Source organism: Meyerozyma guilliermondii, genomic scaffold (genome assembly GCF_000149425.1).
Source record: "Meyerozyma guilliermondii ATCC 6260 scaffold_1 genomic scaffold, whole genome shotgun sequence".
Lineage (NCBI taxonomy): Eukaryota > Fungi > Ascomycota > Pichiomycetes > Serinales > Debaryomycetaceae > Meyerozyma > Meyerozyma guilliermondii.
The window spans coordinates 1,161,335-1,179,833 of NW_001809800.1; the positions used below are offsets into that span (position 1 = coordinate 1,161,335).

Here is an 18,499-nt window from a genome sequence, read left to right on the forward strand (position 1 = left end):
TGTATAGATAGCATCCAGGGCAGTCAAGTGGTGCAGTCGAAGCTCTTCAACTTACTCGAAGGAACAAGGGCTGTGGAGGTTAGTAATCGTCGTTTGGACACCGGTCTCATCCCACTCGAAGACTACGATTTAAGATTTGATACTTCTGCTCCACGAAGTGGTTCCGAGGTCATTGCTATCATGGACCAGTTTCTCCGCACCACCATGAGCTGGCTCCAAAACTCGTCATTACCAGTCACGGCACTTAGTTGTCGATATGCTCAGACCCTTCTTCAGAACTACCAAAGGCATGCTGATACTTTGGGAACACTAACAAATTGTACTTTAATCGAACCACGGTTGAAAGATGGGTATGCTAATCATGGGACAGAAGACTTGTCTCCAGAATATATGTTGGTACACCAGGTACTCCGTTCTTTCTTGTTGGTGATGCTCAAGTGGATTGGGTTCTGTGTTCAAGTTGGCCTCAATGTCTTGTATGAAGAGGAGGATTTGACCACGAGAACTCTGGACTTGGACATGTTGACTGCGGTTCCATTTGAGACTGTTGTGGCAGAAGCCAATAAGTCAATGGAGTGGATCAAATCTAACATTAGTGACGAAAAGCAGGCTAGTATTATGCAAAAGTTTCTCGCTTTGGCAGTCGATATGCTTAATCTCCATCAAATTTTATATTTGAGATTGTCGCTAACTGAAAAAGATCAAATAGAAGATAAGTTGCATTTTCTAACAAATGGCAAGCATTGCACCCAAGACCTCCATCAAGAAACTGCACAATTGACAACGGAACCACCTAAGGGAGCGTTCTCCAAGTTCATCCAGTTGGACTTGAACAACAAAAGCATACCGGCAGAACTTACAAGTCTATGTCGTGACGAATGTTACACCAGCATATTTTCACTTTTTGACGAGGTTTATCAATTCGTGAACACAGCGGCTAACATCACCAATATTCATCAACTAAACACCTACTTGGAGTTTGAGATCCGCAGGCCACTCTCCTCCGCTAATGTGATCTCTCGTGGGTTATTCCAGCTCTTTTTGGTTCGAGATGATCGAACCATATTAGGTTCCAAAGAAGACATTACGTCAATTTCTCTAAAATTAATGGAGAATTTGAGTTGTCTATACTGCAATGCATTGCGTCCCGATTCATGGAACAATATTCAAGGAGACGAAACACAAGTCAAGACAATCAAGCAAGAACTCTTGCAAAATTTGGATACACTTTTGGGTGATATTGAAACTGGCATCAATCAAAATTTCGCAGTCGTTAGCAATAACCGCTGCCGACAACGCCAACTCAATACAAGATCAATTCTAATATGGGACACTATTCAGGTATCTTCGGAGCCATTAGAAGTGATGCTATGGCAATCTCATCGTATAGGTGATAGGCTAATGGATGATAGTCCAGCGCTTGCAATCACATCTTTTGTCTACTTTATCAAGTTGGATGTGATGCTTGAGGTGCTCCTTTTAGGATTTGAACTGGATATCTACAAGCCTTACGAGATGAACCAGATGTACTGGTTCGCAACTTACTTGAGTATGACGATAGTTGACCATTTGAAGGGCAGAGTATTGATGATCATCCGGCTGCAAATTCACGAAATTTCCGATGCCATGCCGAAGCGGTTGAAAAAGGCCAAGGCTGGCCCCAAAAAGCAACAATTGAAGGCGCAGATCCAATTTGCTACCACAAACATTCTTCCAGGTTTGAAGAGCAATCAAGAGTTTATTGAAAAATTTCTCATCAGAAAATACGAAGCCTTGCGCATCATCACCGATGCTTACCGTATGATGTATGCCATTTGTCATAGCTTGAAACTCATAGATGCCATTGCCGGTCCCAAAAACTTGATAACCAGCCGTGAACTCCTTTATAACATTCGCATGAAACCGTGGTCTTCCGTGGGTGTTCCAGCGCTCCCAACTTACGATCAGTACGTTAGAGCCCTCCGCAAGTCAACAATTGCCGAAGACATGATTGCGTCGCAAGCGGGGTCGCAAATTGCCAGTGCGATCGCCCGCTTTAACGAGGCTAAACAAATTCTGCAGCAACTTTGTCGCGAAACGGAAATCTCCACAAATTACTGCTTGGGTACTCATTGCACAGAATACTACAACAACATGACCAAAACATGTGTGGTACAATCGTTGGAGTTACATAAGTTGCGAAAAGCGTTGGCCGAGAAAAAGCAGGTTAAAACAACAATTGAAAACAACGCGGATTACTTCCCCGTCTTGAGAGTATCCGTTTAGATACGCACTACGATTTTGCTCATGGTTGCGAAATGACGAACGGCTATTATGAACTTAAATACGGAGTGCGGCTGGGCGCGGCTCGTTATCTTCAAATATGAACCTGTTCTAGGCCTCGGAGAACTTTATAGAAGCGGCTGTTAACGCACCTTCAGGCCGGGTAATGTGCGAATTCGCTCATTTGTCATCAAATGTGCATGACACGTGAGCGGGGCCATATTAGCCTAAGCGCCTGCATTTAGGGGGAAAAGAAAGGCTGCCAGGAGGTGACGTACGTATAAAAGTAATTGGATTCCTTCCGCCGCGTGCGTATTTTTCACACAATCTCCTCGGGTAATATTTACAGAGGTCATATATATATCAGTCAAAGTCATTTTTTGAGATACCCTTATACTTCACATTAGATTAGCTCTTTTGTGTTTATTCCCGGTGGCAAATTTAACGAAAACCGGTAAATTACAAGTTACTTGTCAGCTCCTTGCCCAATAGTCGTAGGGCAACCCATTCCCCCCGTTATTAGCACATTTCAGTGCTCCTTCAAACCCCCGCTTTAATAGCCTGCTTTTCACTTCCTTCACCCCCTTTTTACGAAACTTATCATGGCCGACGTTAAGCGTGCTTATTCTCAGTTCGACACTCCATCTGACCATGTGGACAAGAAGTTGCATACCAAACCTGGTAGAAAACCGATAGAGACCGAACCCAAGTCGAAGAGAACCGCTCAAAACCGTGCCGCTCAGAGAGCGTACCGTGAGAGAAAGGAGAGAAAGATGAAAGATTTGGAGGACAAGGTTCTGCTGCTTGAAGAGCAGAATATCAAGGTTGCAACTGAATCTGATTTCCTCAAGGCCCAGGTGGATATGTTGAAGCAAGAATTGGCCAGGTATCGTGGTACCACTGACCTTCTGGACTTGAACAGTAAGTTACCTACCCATACAAAGCCTTCGGTACCTCGTCCACAAACTAACTCCTCCGTGAGTAGTGACTCCACTAATTCCAACAATGCAGTTTCGGCCGATTTCCCCTGGTCCGATGATACCTACAACCAATCACCCAATGTTGAAAAATATAATGCCAGTAACAACAAAGATTTTCCACTTCCAGATTTGATTGGTGGCTCGTCTTCATCTACATCGCCGCTCAATGATAATATACTAGTGTCGCCCGATTCGGGGAACAGTATTTCTTCAGGATCCAACCCACCTACTGCTTACAACCCAACCCCCGATTTCTACAAATTTGAAGAAGATATTGATCCTTTCTGCAGTAAACTAAATGAGGCATGTGGAACGAAGCAAGATCCAGTTCCTAAGGATTTGAAGGCTAACTATGCATCTCCGTTTGCGTCGAAAACTACTCCAGCAGCAAAGGACAACACTGATTATGTGAACGACTCTTTCTTCAATGGTCGTAGTACCTTTGACTTTGATTTATCAAACAACAACACAGATCCATTGTCATTTTTGAATGACAAGAACTTTGATGTATCTTTAGCATTTTCTGAGGATTTGGGCAGTAGAAACAATGGTACAACTGAAAAGGTGGAAACTGATCCTTTGGCATTCCTTACAACTGAAGAATCCGCTTACGATCCATTGAAAGATTCAGTGAATGTGGACTTCAATTTTAACGATTTTGTCAAGAGCAGCATCAGTGGTACTGATTCGACCCGAGATACGGTAGTATCGTATTCTCCTGAGGCTAACTTGAAGGATTTTACGAACAGAACTCCAGCAACTGAAGCATCAGATTACTCATATACATCAGGTAAGAATGATGTGCTGGAAATTGTACCGGCTCCTGAAAAGGGATTAAAGTGCTCTGAAATATGGGAGAGAATTACCAACCATCCCAAATACACCGAAATTGATATTGATGGGTTGTGTCTGGAGTTGAAGTCAAAGGCCAAGTGTTCAGAGAGAGGCGTAGTGGTCAATTCGACCGATGTTAATCAATTATTGGAACAATCAGGTGCTATGAAACGTTGATGATTATATAGTTCGTGCATCACAATGTGAATTTTAGAATTTTGAGTACTGCATGTAGCCCGGCTCCCTCCAATGAGAGCGAGATTTTATTCTCACCTACAACTAGGTCAGCAACCATGTCCACTTCTCTCATCCGGACAATCAAGAACATTTACAGTTCGGGACTCAGACGTGCTGCTTGGCAGATACAGACTCACAACGATACCAAAAGAGGATGGCTTGTAGGCGAAGATGACTATGGAAACAAATATTATGAAACCGACGCTCCAGAAGAAATTCATATGAGAACCAGATGGGTAGAATATGCTGACTGGGGAATTGACATGTCTAAAGTTGAGCCTGGATGGCATTACTGGTTGGGTTATGGAACCAACACTCCTCCCAACAAGTTACAAGGAAAAGAGAAGACTGTTCAACCTTTTCCAATGGGACCTCACAAGATGAATTTGACTGGAAGTGAAGGGGCTTATGTGCCATATAACACTGCCAAGCCCAAGATCAACGCTTGGAATCCTGAAGTTAAGGAGCGGGTGAAGGCTTGAGTAGTAATGATTGCTGAGTGTACAACATTGCATGTAGGCTTGTTGAATACGGCTTTGAATGGTTATTTTGCTGGAGCTCAAAGATTCTGCGCTGGTTTGCTACTAGTTTGGTGGGATTTGAGTCTTTTGCAGGTGAGTTTTTGCTGGTATGACTTATTTAGAGTGTACTGGTTAGGCTACAACAATACATATTACGGATAATAAGGACTAAGTGTACAGAAGAAAGACCACAAGGATAGTCAGCTACAAGAATGTGTTAGCGTGCAGTCGTTTTCCGAGCTAATTCACAATTCGTATTAATCTCTTGGCGCTTACTTCCTTATCAGATTTCGCATCGCAGTGAAAAATTAAGCTATGGCATCTCAATTTCCAGCTGTGGCCACAGATGCGGTCCTCAAACAGTCAGATCCGGTACCGGAAGACTTTGAAGAGGTCAAAGGTATCGATTATTCCAAAGATTCAGCCTACAATATGACTGCGGTAGATTTAATACTGCTGATGAAAAATATGGGTTTCCAAGCATCGTCCGTGAGTAAAGCTTGTGATATTATCAACCAGATGAGAAGTTGGAGAGGAAAAAAGAAGCTGGAGTTGCCAGAACACGAACAAACTGGAGAGTTCGATGACGAAGGGTACCAAAAAACTACTATTTTCTTGGGTTATACTTCCAACTTGATCTCTTCTGGCTTGAGAGATACGTTGAGATTTTTGGTTCAACACAAGATGGTGAGTGCAATTGTAGCTTCTGCTGGTGGAATTGAGGAGGATTTGATCAAAGTATTGGCGCCAACGTATATGGGAGAGTTCAGTTTACCTGGAAAAGGACTTCGAGACAAGGGTATGAACAGAATTGGTAATCTTTTGGTTCCCAACGATAACTACTGTAAGTTTGAGGAATGGATCGTGCCAGTTTTGGACAAGTGTCTTGAGGAGCAAGAGGCTGCGATGGCCGAGGCAGGAAGCAATGGGTTGAATGCTGACTCTGCTGCTGTTTGGACTCCATCAAAGTTGATTGACCGGTTAGGAAAAGAGATCAACGATGAGTCCTCGGTTCTTTATTGGGCCCACAAGAACCAGATTCCCGTGTTTTGTCCTGCTCTTACCGACGGATCCATTGGTGACATGTTGTTCTTCCACACATTCAAGGCATCACCTCAGCAATTGCGTCTTGATATAGTAGCTGATATAAGAAAGATCAACTCGATGTCTATGGCTGCGCTGCACGCAGGTATGATCATTTTGGGAGGTGGTTTAATCAAGCACCATATTTGCAATGCCTGTCTTATGCGGAATGGAGCTGATTACGCCGTATACATCAATACTGGTCAAGAGTTTGATGGTTCTGATGCTGGAGCTCGTCCCGATGAAGCTGTTTCCTGGGGAAAGATCAAGGCCGATGCTCATTCGGTCAAGGTGTACGCCGATGTTAGTGTGGTGTTTCCTTTAATGGTTGCAGCCACCTTCGCAGCCACCAAGCCATAGTTGCAAATTGCAAAATTGCAAAATTGTCAAATGTTGCAAAAAAAGTAAATAGAAGAATCGCAGCAGATTTAGATAGGACTTAGATCTATGAACCAAGGAAGCATGTTGTAGTGGGAATGGAATTAGCTAATGAGACTGATGGTGCAATTGAAAGGTTGTGTTCGGCTGTTCGCACACTACTGGAACATCAAGTATAATTAAGCTGGTGTTAGTAACAGAAAAGGAAAGTCCCTCCTTAGCTCGTCTTAAAAAGACTCTACACAAATAGTCTTCTCAAACTTGGCACATTACTTCTTTTACTTATCTATCAATTATTCATATTTCCTCGACTGACAATTCACCACCTTCATTACTCATACAGGTCCACACACACTCCACCAATGGCCAAATACCTCGAGTTGTTTCCGGACACCTCGGGCCGGGCCGCATAAGCCCTCATTGTACGGCTCCAACCATTTCGGCAACTAACTGACAATTCCTATCACTTCCTTACCTAAGCGGGCCACAACGCACAGCGGTATCTGGCAGCGTCCAGCCTGCGCACTGCATACCCGCACGGCTCCACTTGGTATAAAGGGCTCGAGTCGCCACACTTGTTGTTCAATATGTCCGATTTAGAAAAAGTACTCCATAAGTTTGTCGAGTCGTTTGAACACCGGCTCAATGAGGCACTTCAGGAGCAAAAGGCTACTGGAGCTAACGAAAAGGTTGCAAACGCCAAAGTTGAACCTGCCAATTATGACGACGATTTCTTTAGTAAAGCAGCAGACGATTATATCGAGTTCACCTACGAAAACCCAACGATTTACCACGTTGTAAACCACTTTTCTGAAGCCTTGGAAGCGAAAGGTTTTACTTATGTTTCTGAGAAGGAACAATGGAATATTGGACCTGGAAAGTATTATACCACCAGAAATGGCACTGCTTTGATAGCTTTCGTCGTGGGAAAGAACTGGGAACCCTCGAAAGGTGTGGGTGCCATTGGGTCCCATATTGATTCATTGACTGCAGCATTGAAACCCAGCTCGTCTAAAACTCCAGTAGACGGATATGACCTTCTCGGAGTTGCTCCATACGCTGGCACTTTGGGTAACCTTTGGTTTGACCGCGACCTTGGAATTGGTGGTAGGCTTCTCGTTCGCGATGGCTCTACCAAAGAAGTCACCCAAAAGTTGGTGGACCTGACTCCGCAACCAATTGCAAAGATTCCATCTCTTGCACCTCATTTTGGAGAGCCCTCCAAAGGTCCATTCAACACTGAAACTCAGGCAGTTCCAGTCATTGGATACGGAGGAGCCGAGAGAGCCTCTAAACCAACTGAATCTGAAAAGTCAGCTCCTTTGTACGGCAAGCACCCATTGCAATTGCTCCGTTACATTGCTAAGAAAGCCAAGGTGGAAGTGGCCGATATTCTTCAATGGGACCTCCAATTGTACGATGTTCAGCGTGGTACTAAGGGAGGCTTGGACTCGGAGTTTGTCTTTGCTCCTCGTATAGACGATCGTATTTGCTCATACGCCGCCATTCATGCGCTCATTGGTGCTGCTGAAGCTGGCCATATTCCTGAAGACAACTTTTCAGTGGTGGGATTATTCGACAATGAAGAGATTGGATCCGGAACGAGACAAGGTATTCGTGGTGGTTTGTTTGAAACAGTAGTTTCCAGAGTTGTTAGTGGCTTCCAGGACGATGAAACTTCGGTCAACGATCTGCTTTCTGTAACCTATGCCAACACCATTATCCTTTCTGCGGACGTTAACCATCTCGTCAACCCCAATTTCGACAACATCTACCTCGAGCACCACAAGCCAGTTCCCAACAAAGGTGTGGTGATCGCATTAGATCCTAATGGCCACATGGCTACCGACTCCATTGGCCTTGCTCTCGTGGAAGAATTGGCAAAGAAAAATGGAGATGAGCTCCAATACTTCCAAATTAGGAACGATTCTCGTTCTGGTGGAACCATTGGTCCATTTATTTCAATGCAGACAGGTGCAAGAACAATTGATCTTGGTATTCCCCAACTCTCCATGCACTCTATTCGTGCCACTGTTGGAGCCAAGGACATTGGAAACGGAATCAAGTTCTTCCATGGGTTCTTCTCCAACTGGAGAAAGTCCTATGACAAGTATATCGATTTGTAACGGTATAAAAAGTTATTGCTACGTAAGCAATCAATAAATTCACTACAGTCTATGAAATAGTTCCTATTTTTGATTCTACCCTGTCTGTCTTTGCAACCAGTAAGTCCTGCACCCACTGCAACCTCAATCGAGTAAATCACGGACTGCATACTTCCAGGTCACAAAAACACGAACTGGGGGAACAACCAGAATAGAACACCTATTACAATGGGTATGTAATCAACTTTGAGGATTTCGGAACCGTCAAATATCTGATGCTCACAACCATATACTAACAGTAGCTCCAAAAAAGATGACTTTACAGGAGTTTATCTCCGATGAAGGTATGTCCAATTTTAATAAAGCAGCATGCGGCATCTTGACAGCATTAAGTCACATTGGAGTGATTCAAACAAGCATTGATGCTCTGAACACACCAGATACTGTGAGCACATCATTGTGGCGATATTTTGGTACATTTTTTGTATACTAACACAGCTTACGGTGGATCTTGGGCTGATGATGACATCGACCTTGCATCTATTTCTGTTCCAATTGAACGGAGTCGCCACCAATCACATCACGAGGCGTTTGGAGGCTCCGGAAGAGGTGTCCGGGGTGCTCCTGGTGACCCTGGACCTCCATACATTATAAAACTCTCACAACTACCCGTCGCGTGCAACAACCTGTTCGTGGAAGATCTCTTTCAGAGCAGATATACGCCGTATGTCAAGTTCAAGATTCTCGTGGACCCTGCAGCAGACCCCTTACAGACCGGAATTGTACGCAAGATCGCGTTTGTGGAACTCGAGTCTTACCAGGATTATACCAAAGCCTTGAAATGGCACGATCTCTATTACCGCCAGGGACGGAGGGTAGTGGTGGAAATGGCAGATTTCCAAGACTTCCAGCATTCAGTCAAGTACAACCAGGAACACCAGCAGCAGTTAATCGAGTTAGAACAAGATGTGGCCTCTGGAAAGTTCCGCCTGACGGGGTCTTCCGGCCCTATGACCAGAGCCTCGCCCATCGCTCCACACCGAAACTTGGGGCCCAAGTTGGGATCTCACGCCGGAGCCGGCTCCGGTGCGGAAACGTCAAAACCAGGCTTCGACACGGTACTCTCCAAACCGAAACCCAAACCCAATCCATTTGGTGCCGCGAAGCCTGTCGATGTTTTAGCGAAGGAGGACGAAATACAGAAAAAGCTTATAACTGTTAATCACACCACGATCAAGACTATGGGCTCAGTTGAACCTGCCCCTCCAAGGGAACGTCGAAAGTCCATGAACATTTTGAGAAGGGACAGCAAAGCTGAAGACTCGCCTCGGCCGCCTGCGACCGCGCCAGAACAACCCAACTCAAAATACTCACCAGCGCCTGTAACATCTGTGTATGGAGATGGAAAGAGTGGTATAAGCTTGGCGCAAATTTTGAGTGCTGCTAACAGTGACTCGAACCTGGCTGCAAATTCGGCCAAGAACTCGCCAAAACCAGCGGTTTCAAAACCTACTATCTTGAAGAAGAAGGCAATGAATAGCCCTGTCGTAAGCGTTCAACAACTTGCAAGATATGAGGCCAATGAACCCGAAAGTACCGAAAAGACAGAGACCCAAGCAAAACTGCTGCAAAACCCTGACGATTCAGCTATCAAGCACCCCGTAGAAACCACAGAAAAGCCTACTTTGAAAGAAAAGAGCCATGCAAACAAGAACCCATCATCTCCAAAGGATGATGACCCATCCTCAGAAAATAACAAAGCAACTGCCCCTACGACACAAACTTCAACGAATCTGAAAAACAGACCAGATTTTAAACACATGTTTGAGGAGATCACCCAGAAGTATGTGCCAAAGGAGAAGCCTAACAAGTACAAAGGCAGAGGTCCTTTCAGAGAGCCTAATGTGAACGGCAAGATAACTTCAGAGTCAGATGACAAGAATGCTCCCCGCAACAATAGCCCTGCGAAACCTAATGGCCGAAAAAATTCCAGGGATATACCGAGCGGTTCCCGTAGGCCACCCAAAGCTCGTACTCTGCGGAGGAGAGATGGGACAGAGGAGAAGAAAGGTGAAGATGTTGTGGTTCAGAATGGAGAGGGTAAAGTTGAGAGGTCTAATGATAAACTGCGGGCAAGTAGTCTAACTTCGAAACAAGAAGTCAAATCGAATACAACGCGAGATTCAGTGCCCAATGGCGACGGAGAGACAAGTGCTGCGAAGAAGGAACGAGCCACTGGCTCTGGCGCTCGAAGAGGTTCCGGGTCCAACAAACAGACTACTAAGACGTTCGATGGTTCAACGAGTCATTCAGAGCCCGGAGAGAGACCAAAACGTGGAAGCTGGAACTCTAGAGGCAGGGGAAATAATCGTAGACGATGCAGAGGTGGCGCCAATCTTCATTATGTGCGAAACGAACAGTTAAATCAAGAAAAGACTCCGGTTCTGGAAACTGTTCAAGAAGTATAACAACTGTACCATAAATAGCTACAATAAAATAGCACATTTCAACTTTTACTTATTATTTAACTTCACAAAATTCCACTGTCTCTTAATGAGTTTTCCAAAATAGTCTCTTTGACAGCTGCGAAAACCAATTCGATATTTGAAGTGTCAGTGGCCTGGGTAACATGGGGATAGATGTTGAGTCCCGATCGGTTCACCTGATTAAAGCGATACAAAATGTATTTTGCTGCTTTGTTAATATTATTTCCTCCATTGTAGTCAGGGAAATGGTTCTCCAATGGAGAGTATGGAAGCTTTTTTGCAAAGACATCAATTTTGTTCAAAAAGAGAACAATCGATGTCCTAGCAAACCATCTCGAATTGACTACCGAGTCAAAAAGAGCAAGAGACTCCTTGAGTCGATTTTGTTTGTTTTCTTCAAGAAGAACTTGGTCATATTCGGATAAAGCAACACAAAAGATTATCAAGGTGACGTTGTCGAAACAGTGTATCCATTTTTTTCTTTCCGATCTTTGTCCACCTACATCAAACATGTGAATGTTGAGGCCCGAGCCCATGTTGAAGTTGAAATCGAAAATACCGGATGTCTTTTTTCTAGTCCTCAAAACGTCATCAACAGAAGGAATATAGTTCGGTTGGGCAATTCTGTCAAGGTCTGAGAGGAAGTATGATGTCGAATCGATGAGGTAGAAGTTTCCCTGCTGATATTGAATAAAGTGTTGCACCTCAGGAGTGCTGTAGAGCTTAGTTATTTTCTGGGCAATTCCGATATCAAAGGTCTCCTCGGTATCCAAGGGTAACTCGAAGTCCATTATGTCGTCGATATCAGCCTTGTCCAAAATTCCTTTACCAGAGAATTCTTGAGGGGTTTCTGCCACTTCTCCATTATCTGTTGCACCACTAATTAGACTAGGTTCCAATTCCTGGATGGCTGTGATGACATTTTTGATACAGTCCAACACATTCTTATACACGAACGGCTTGTACTCGAACAATTCTTCCTTGGAGAATCCATTTTGATGGAGAATTTTCATTTGCTTGACAACCGTAGACTTACCACTCTCTCCAGATCCTAATAAAAGAACCTTGACCTCCTTTTCCAGGCTCACAGAACCTGCGGCTGGCTTGGCCTTTTGTACCGCCTTGTCTTGTTTTTCTGATGAAATCTCAGTGGAATTCGATGATTGTGATTTTTGTCCATTATCTTGCTGTGTACCTGCACCGGCCAGATTTTGAAGTCTTTGCTTCTGTTCTTGTCTTTTTGGTTGTGATTGACCACTAGAAACTGGTTCCAGAGTTTCTTTTGATCCGCAAATTCCCATTTTGTTTCACGCAAATTTGCAATTCTTGTCTGGGTCTTATCGCCGTAAATTGTCGGTGGTGACTTGGTTCCGCTACCAAAGTAAGCACACCAGCTAATACACCAGTAATATTACAGAATAATTATCTCCCGAGACAATTATTAATCGTTTGTTATTAATGCTAAGTTATGGCCGCCTGTCGCCCTGAGTGCGATTTGAAATAGTCCGACTGAAACCAACCCAATTTTTAGCCCTTACTGCATATAACCGAGGCGATCACGCAGTCAGCCGCTACTATGCACGGAACGATGACGGGTGGCTATGGCGTTGTAAATGTAATGACGGCGTAGGATAGCAGAGAGTACATTAATGTTGCAGATACTTTGTCCCTGTAAAGATATGTATTTGAAAATACTACTTTCATGAAGCTGAAACGTAGCAAATTTCGTTCTTACCGCCGTGCTTCAGGCATTTGGCGTATCTCCTGTAGAAGCTGCAACCGACCCAATTGTCTCGGCAGTTGTTGCTGCTTTGTCGTCTTCTTCGTGCTTGAGTTTCCCCTCATCCGGAGAAGCCGGCTGATCCATCAGAACAGTAACAGAAACAGCATCTTCCACTGATTTACCTGTTTCTGGTTCAGCTGTTTCTGTTGGTTCTTTTGCTTCTCCCGTCTGTTCTGCTCCCGAATCCTCAGCTATACTCTTGCTAAGCTGATCCTTTTGAGCTGCTGCTTTAGCCTCTTCCTGCACTCTCTTCCGCTCCTGGCGTCTTCTCTTCTTGGTCTCAAACTCGTGCCATTCTCCCTTGATATCTTTCAACATATGCAATGGCTCCGGTAACGGTTCAGTGGTGAAATATGGGTGTTCAAGTGCTTCCAGAGCCGTCCACCTCTTTGCAGGGTTATATTTTAAAAGATCTTGAGCCAAGTCAAAACTTTGCTCAGACATTGCAGATCCGAAAAGTTCCTTGAAACTGCTGGACCGATTGATTCTAGGCCGTAACATTTCAAACCAAGGAAGGTTTTCTATTGTGGGCCAATCTTCGACGGTAGGGGTACCCATTATATTGTAGATTTTGTTGAGTTGACCGATTTCGTCAAATCCTTGAAACGCTGCTCTCTTAATGTAGAGCTCAATTAACAAACATCCAACACCCCAAATATCCACCTCTCTACCATAATCTGTCGAGCCCAAAAGAAGCTCAGGTGGACGGTACCATATCGTTATGACTCGATTCGTATAATCGGGACTTTCTGTGTCTTTCACCGTTTTCATTGTACGAGCCAATCCGAAATCGGCAATTTTAAGTCGCCCAATACTATCCAACAAGATATTAGACCCCTTGATATCCCTATGAATGATCCTGCGGCAATGCAAATAGTTTATTCCTTCCATGAGTTGTTTGAAGATGAACTTGCGATGGCTCTCACTGAGTTGCAAATCGGGATGTGTTAACAATCCTGTCAAATCATGATCCATATAATCACTCACCATGAATATTTGGTTGTGTTCTACCATCATTTCCAAGAGTCCCAACACATTAGGGTGATCAAATGATTGCAATAACTTGATCTCACGCATAGCTGTGATGGGGAAACCTTCACGTTCAGCTTCTAACCTCAACTTCTTTAGTGCCACAAACTGCCCTGTCAACACGTTCTGTGCTTTATAAACCTTGCCGTACGTTCCTTCACCCACCTGCTGAACTCTTTTGTAAACTTCTGCCGTCGGGGTCTTGACCGAGTACATTTGAGACAACGCTAGTTTGGGAACTGGAGCACGTTGTGCCTTTGGAGTAGTGGGCAACGTCGAGCCAGCCCCGGATTGCTGAATCCTACTGCCAGAAGAAGCATCGAACCGCCCGCCTCTAGTATTATTATCCCTTCCTCCGCGAGCCAGACCACCACGTCCTCGTCCACGATTGCCTCTATCAAACGCCCGTGGACCTGATGGTTTACTATATTTCTGAGAGCCCTCATAACTGTTGTCATACCGTTCGTCGTGATATGCATCGTTGGAATAATTAAAGGATTTTGCACCAGGTTCAGCACTGGTATCTTTCGCTGAGCTTTCGTAATCTCGACGTCCCTTTTGAGGAGGTTGCCTCCCTGAAGGTCCACCACCACGTCCTCTCATAGAACCTCTTCCTCTTTTATTTACATGATCATTATCGCCAGGAAATGGACGTTTGTTGCCTGAAAACCGGTCGTCGTCTCGTGGTGTACTATATCTATCAGATGGTCTGTAGTTGTCACGATCGGGGAAACGCTTTCCCACCGGTCCAGTAGGATATCTGCCGGGTCCACTCGGCCTTCCATTGTGTCCAGCGTGACCTGGTCCACCACCTCTTCCTCCTCGATGACCTCCTCTCGAAGATTGGTCTCGAGACTGATCTGCTTGACGACCATCGTCCATCGTACGGGTAGCTTTTGGCCCAGACGGAGGCTTGTAGGTATCAGACATGATGCTGAGTTCGAATATTCAGAGGGATTTACTGCCGAAATAGAAACCTGCAATCAGTATGCTGTGGGTTTACTCTGGTAGATGAACAAAATCCTGGGTTACCCGGCATTGGAAGTACTAAAACCAGATGGAACCATAGTCATGAATATCGGCCAGATGGTCGGTGGGATTGGAATGGATATGGTTTGAGAGTCACTGCACTGCTATTCTGGCTTGCAATTTCCAGCCTGTGCTGAGGCTTTTTTGTGGTGATACTCGGTTCTTAAAGTCGCACTCGCAATTAGTGCTGGTATGAGTTCCTTGGATAAAGCGAGTACTCTCACCTTTGACTACGCAGAGAAGTAGAGGCCATGACAGCGCTGAAACAGCAATGTTGCCATGCAAGAAAAAGAAGTCACAAATCGTCATCATGGCAATGCATCTTGCCTCCAAAATTAATGGCCCAAAATGACCAAAGTACACCAGGACCGAAAGTGCAAAGCGCCATAAAGACTAAACAACAGGCAACAGAAAATATGCCAGCGGCAAACACACTTAATTTGATAGCTGAAACAGCATACTGTGCCGTCCAACAGTATTGTTTTCGGCATTATCTTGGAAGGTTTCTCTCCTTATTATCCTTCTCTAACCAATAGATTTCTCAGACTGAAAAGGTCTTACCGTAAGATTTGAGGTAATTTGTGGTGTCAGTGTTACAAGTATACAGCTTCACACCATTGTGGCTTTTAAACTCCTTTTTAACAAAACTTTTATCCCCACCAATCATCAATCTTCCACTTTACTTTCTATATAACGACGAATACATTACTCTCACATCGCTGTTTGTTATGAGCATGTCCAGCCCCATTCAACTTTTCAAAATGCCTCGTTTTGATGACCTTGTTTTAATGATGTATCGTCCAAGTCCTTATATCTCAACCACCTCAATTTAAGCGCGCCCGGGTAACCCCGCATACTCACATACCACTCCGCTTCAAGTAATAGATAACAACCAAATGGTAGGTTGATTTGGGTCACACAACGAGTTTTTACTAACTTTAGATTACGAGAGCAATTCATATCACTGCTGACTTGGTTCTTGTGTCGGCATTTCTTGCTGGAGTGAAGCGGAATACCGGATTGACGTAAGTTACATTTTGCCATCAATTGACTATCTTTGAGAAAAAATGCATTTATTTGTGTTTCGAACTGATTACTAACTCAGACCAAACCTCGATAGCATCGAAAGCGAAAACATCAGGTACTACTCTAAGAAGTACTTGGACATAGGCGATCTGATATTCGACTATAGTGCTGCTTATTTTGGAGGCTCTGGCTACTTTGTTAGAAAGTAGTGTAGGTTTGGGATATCAGTAAATAGTGATAGTTTAAGTTATAGTGGATACTTAATGGAAATATGATGGAAACCAATGAATTAATGGAAGTTGTAAGTTTTAATTACAGCCTTTGAGTTAATGGAATAATAATTATGATGTTAACGATTCTATATAACGTACAACTAGGAAGAAAATAAGCGCACAATCACTCGACGGTAACTGACTTTGCCAAGTTACGGGGGAAATCAACATCGATTCCACGGTTGACAGCCAACCAGTAACTCATTAATTGCAAAGGAATCACGTTCAACAAGCCCTGCAAACAGTCCACAGTCAATGGAACATGTAATGTGGCATAAGCCTTATTGCCGGCAACATCGTCGCCTTCATTACACACAACGATAGGACGACCATCTCTGGCAGTAACCTGCTCAATAGCAGACATAACCTTAGGGAAGAGCGAATCACGGGTTGCAAATGCAATTATAGGAAGCTTGTCATCCACCAATGCCAACACACCGTGCTTCAACTCTCCTGCCAACACACCCTCTGAGTGCATGTACGAGATTTCCTTGATCTTTAACGCTCCTTCTAATGCTGTTGCATGTTGGTATCCTCTACCCAACAAAAGCAACGATTTTTGGTCGTTCAAAGATTCGTCACACAACTTCTTTATCTTGTCTTCCAACAATAATACCTTCTTGATTTGCTCGGGAATCTTTTGCAACCCTTGAATAATTTCCTTATGACGCTCTTGCCTAGAAATGGAGTCATTAGACAACGACAAAGCAAACATCACAAGAGCAATGTACTGCGAAGTGTATGCTTTAGTTGAGGCCACACCAATCTCGGGTCCAGCATTGATATGGACACCACAGTGAGTCAGTCTAGACAAAGTGGAACCAACAGAGTTCACAATACCCACCGTCAAGGCTCCACGCTCCAAGCAGTATTGCAAGGCCAAAATTGAGTCGGCGGTCTCTCCGGATTGAGAAACGAACACACAAGTGTCGTCTCTAAACACGGGAGAACGTCTATCCAAAAAGTCAGAAGCCAATTCGACAGACACGGGTATTTCGGTGAGTTCTTCGAAAATCGCTCGCGTGGCTAAACACGAATGGTATGAAGTTCCACAGGCAATCATAATGATTCTTCTGCATCTACGAATGGTGGAGAGGTATGATTTTAAACCACCCAAATTGATCCTGTTGTTTTCAAAATCGATTCTACCTCTCATGGTGTTAAAGGTCGAATCTGGTTGCTCGAAGATTTCCTTTTGCATAAAGTGTTTGTAAGGACCTTTCATGATTTCATTAAGCTCCATTTTCCAAGGTTTGGATTTGTCTGGTGGTGGATTCACCAGCGGACTTTTTGACCCTATGGATGTGGAGTTCTCCGTCGTAGATATGAGCAATGTCATCATCTTCCAAGAACAAGACTTTTTTAGTGTGCTGGATAACAGAAGCAGGATCAGATGACAAGAAGAATTCGACTGGCATGGGGATTCCATCATCTGACAAGAAAGCTCTCGATTGGGAAGTCCTCAAGTTGTCGCCTTGTGCCACAGGCAAAAGGCCCAAATCTTTTTGAGCGTTTGCATTATGGTTGACAGCCTGTTCGGTAGTATCAGGGAATTCCACATCGACGAAATCAACCTTCAACTTTCTGTCCGTCTTCACACCAACCAATAATGGCGATCCCTTTCTAGTACCACAAACTTCGCCAGGGTAGTGAGTGGACTTAACCAATAAACCATAGGAACCTTCCAATTCGTACAACACTTGCTTGGTCAACTCACTAAGATCAACGGAGATACCCGCTTTCAAGTTGGTATCGTAAATGTGCTTGTACAATTTTGCAATACATTCGGTATCGGTCTCGGATTCAAACTTGAACCCCTTCGATAACAACAACGTCTTCAAGGCATGGAAGTTGGTGATGATACCATTGTGAACAACCACGAATTCTCCCTTTGGATCGGAGCGATGAGGGTGACAGTTCTCCACTCTGGGTTGACCATGAGTAGCCCATCTTGTGTGAGCAATACCCACGTGGTTGTCAAACACGGGCTTACGGTCGATTTTCTGACGTTCAACCTCATCTTTCAAAACCTTGACCTTACCAGGAATCTTGACAATGAGGGTCTCATCTTTGCTGTCGCCATCAACAGCAATTCCACTGGAGTCGTAACCTCTGTATTCCAAACGCTGGAGACCATCAATGAGGTTATCGACAATTTCGCCACGGGTTTTATCGACGAGGAAGTTAACGTAGCCAAAAATTCCACTGTTGTTAGTATAAATGATGATACGTTGCAAGAACTGGCGCGTTGAAGATCAAAAGGAGAAAATAGAGGATATTGTCTTAGTCCCACGGTCCCTGGCAGCAAGCAAGAGACATAGGATATAACAACAAACCACTTCGGGCGGATTAATCTCGGAGCAAAGCCACGTCTTTGATGAAGAATTTTCCAATTCGAGAAAAAAAAGTTTGGGTGTCCAATATCCTCTTCATAGGTTATAACTCCGTTCCTCAAATCCTCTGTCCCACAACTC

General features: G+C 44.2%; 9 protein-coding genes across 9 annotated transcripts; 6 read left to right on the plus strand and 3 right to left on the minus strand. All coding sequences in view use genetic code 12, as the record gives it.

Moving 5' to 3' along the window:
* Positions 1-180: 180 nt before the first annotated feature.
* On the plus strand, positions 181-2,265 carry PGUG_00663 (uncharacterized protein; the record flags this gene model as incomplete). Its single annotated transcript, XM_001487236.1, has 1 exon — positions 181-2,265. One exon carries the CDS (start codon positions 181-183, stop codon positions 2,263-2,265), a length of 2,085 nt encoding a protein of 694 aa, XP_001487286.2.
* Positions 2,266-2,864: 599 nt separating this feature from the next.
* Positions 2,865-4,253, plus strand: CAP1 (DNA-binding transcription factor; the record flags this gene model as incomplete). The annotated part of the gene is made up of 1 exon (XM_001487237.1): positions 2,865-4,253. One exon carries the CDS (start codon positions 2,865-2,867, stop codon positions 4,251-4,253), a length of 1,389 nt encoding a protein of 462 aa, XP_001487287.2.
* A 116-nt stretch (positions 4,254-4,369) lies between these two features.
* Positions 4,370-4,795, plus strand: PGUG_00665 (uncharacterized protein; the record flags this gene model as incomplete). Its single annotated transcript, XM_001487238.1, has 1 exon — positions 4,370-4,795. One exon carries the CDS (start codon positions 4,370-4,372, stop codon positions 4,793-4,795), a length of 426 nt encoding a protein of 141 aa, XP_001487288.1.
* Positions 4,796-5,149: 354 nt separating this feature from the next.
* On the plus strand, positions 5,150-6,277 carry PGUG_00666 (deoxyhypusine synthase; the record flags this gene model as incomplete). The annotated part of the gene is made up of 1 exon (XM_001487239.1): positions 5,150-6,277. One exon carries the CDS (start codon positions 5,150-5,152, stop codon positions 6,275-6,277), a length of 1,128 nt encoding a protein of 375 aa, XP_001487289.2.
* A 605-nt stretch (positions 6,278-6,882) lies between these two features.
* Positions 6,883-8,421, plus strand: LAP41 (metalloaminopeptidase; the record flags this gene model as incomplete). Its single annotated transcript, XM_001487240.1, has 1 exon — positions 6,883-8,421. The coding sequence occupies one exon, from the start codon at positions 6,883-6,885 to the stop codon at positions 8,419-8,421; it is 1,539 nt and encodes a 512-aa protein (XP_001487290.2).
* An 866-nt stretch (positions 8,422-9,287) lies between these two features.
* Positions 9,288-10,868, plus strand: PGUG_00668 (uncharacterized protein; the record flags this gene model as incomplete). Its single annotated transcript, XM_001487241.1, has 1 exon — positions 9,288-10,868. The coding sequence occupies one exon, from the start codon at positions 9,288-9,290 to the stop codon at positions 10,866-10,868; it is 1,581 nt and encodes a 526-aa protein (XP_001487291.2).
* Positions 10,869-10,930: 62 nt separating this feature from the next.
* GPA2 (guanine nucleotide-binding protein subunit alpha) lies at positions 10,931-12,187 on the minus strand (the record flags this gene model as incomplete). Its single annotated transcript, XM_001487242.1, has 1 exon — positions 10,931-12,187. The coding sequence occupies one exon, from the start codon at positions 12,185-12,187 to the stop codon at positions 10,931-10,933; it is 1,257 nt and encodes a 418-aa protein (XP_001487292.2).
* A 443-nt stretch (positions 12,188-12,630) lies between these two features.
* PGUG_00670 (cyclin-dependent serine/threonine protein kinase) lies at positions 12,631-14,628 on the minus strand (the record flags this gene model as incomplete). The annotated part of the gene is made up of 1 exon (XM_001487243.1): positions 12,631-14,628. The coding sequence occupies one exon, from the start codon at positions 14,626-14,628 to the stop codon at positions 12,631-12,633; it is 1,998 nt and encodes a 665-aa protein (XP_001487293.2).
* Positions 14,629-16,149: 1,521 nt separating this feature from the next.
* Positions 16,150-17,457, minus strand: GFA1 (glutamine--fructose-6-phosphate transaminase (isomerizing); the record flags this gene model as incomplete). The annotated part of the gene is made up of 1 exon (XM_001487244.1): positions 16,150-17,457. One exon carries the CDS (start codon positions 17,455-17,457, stop codon positions 16,150-16,152), a length of 1,308 nt encoding a protein of 435 aa, XP_001487294.2.
* Positions 17,458-18,499: the final 1,042 nt, after the last annotated feature.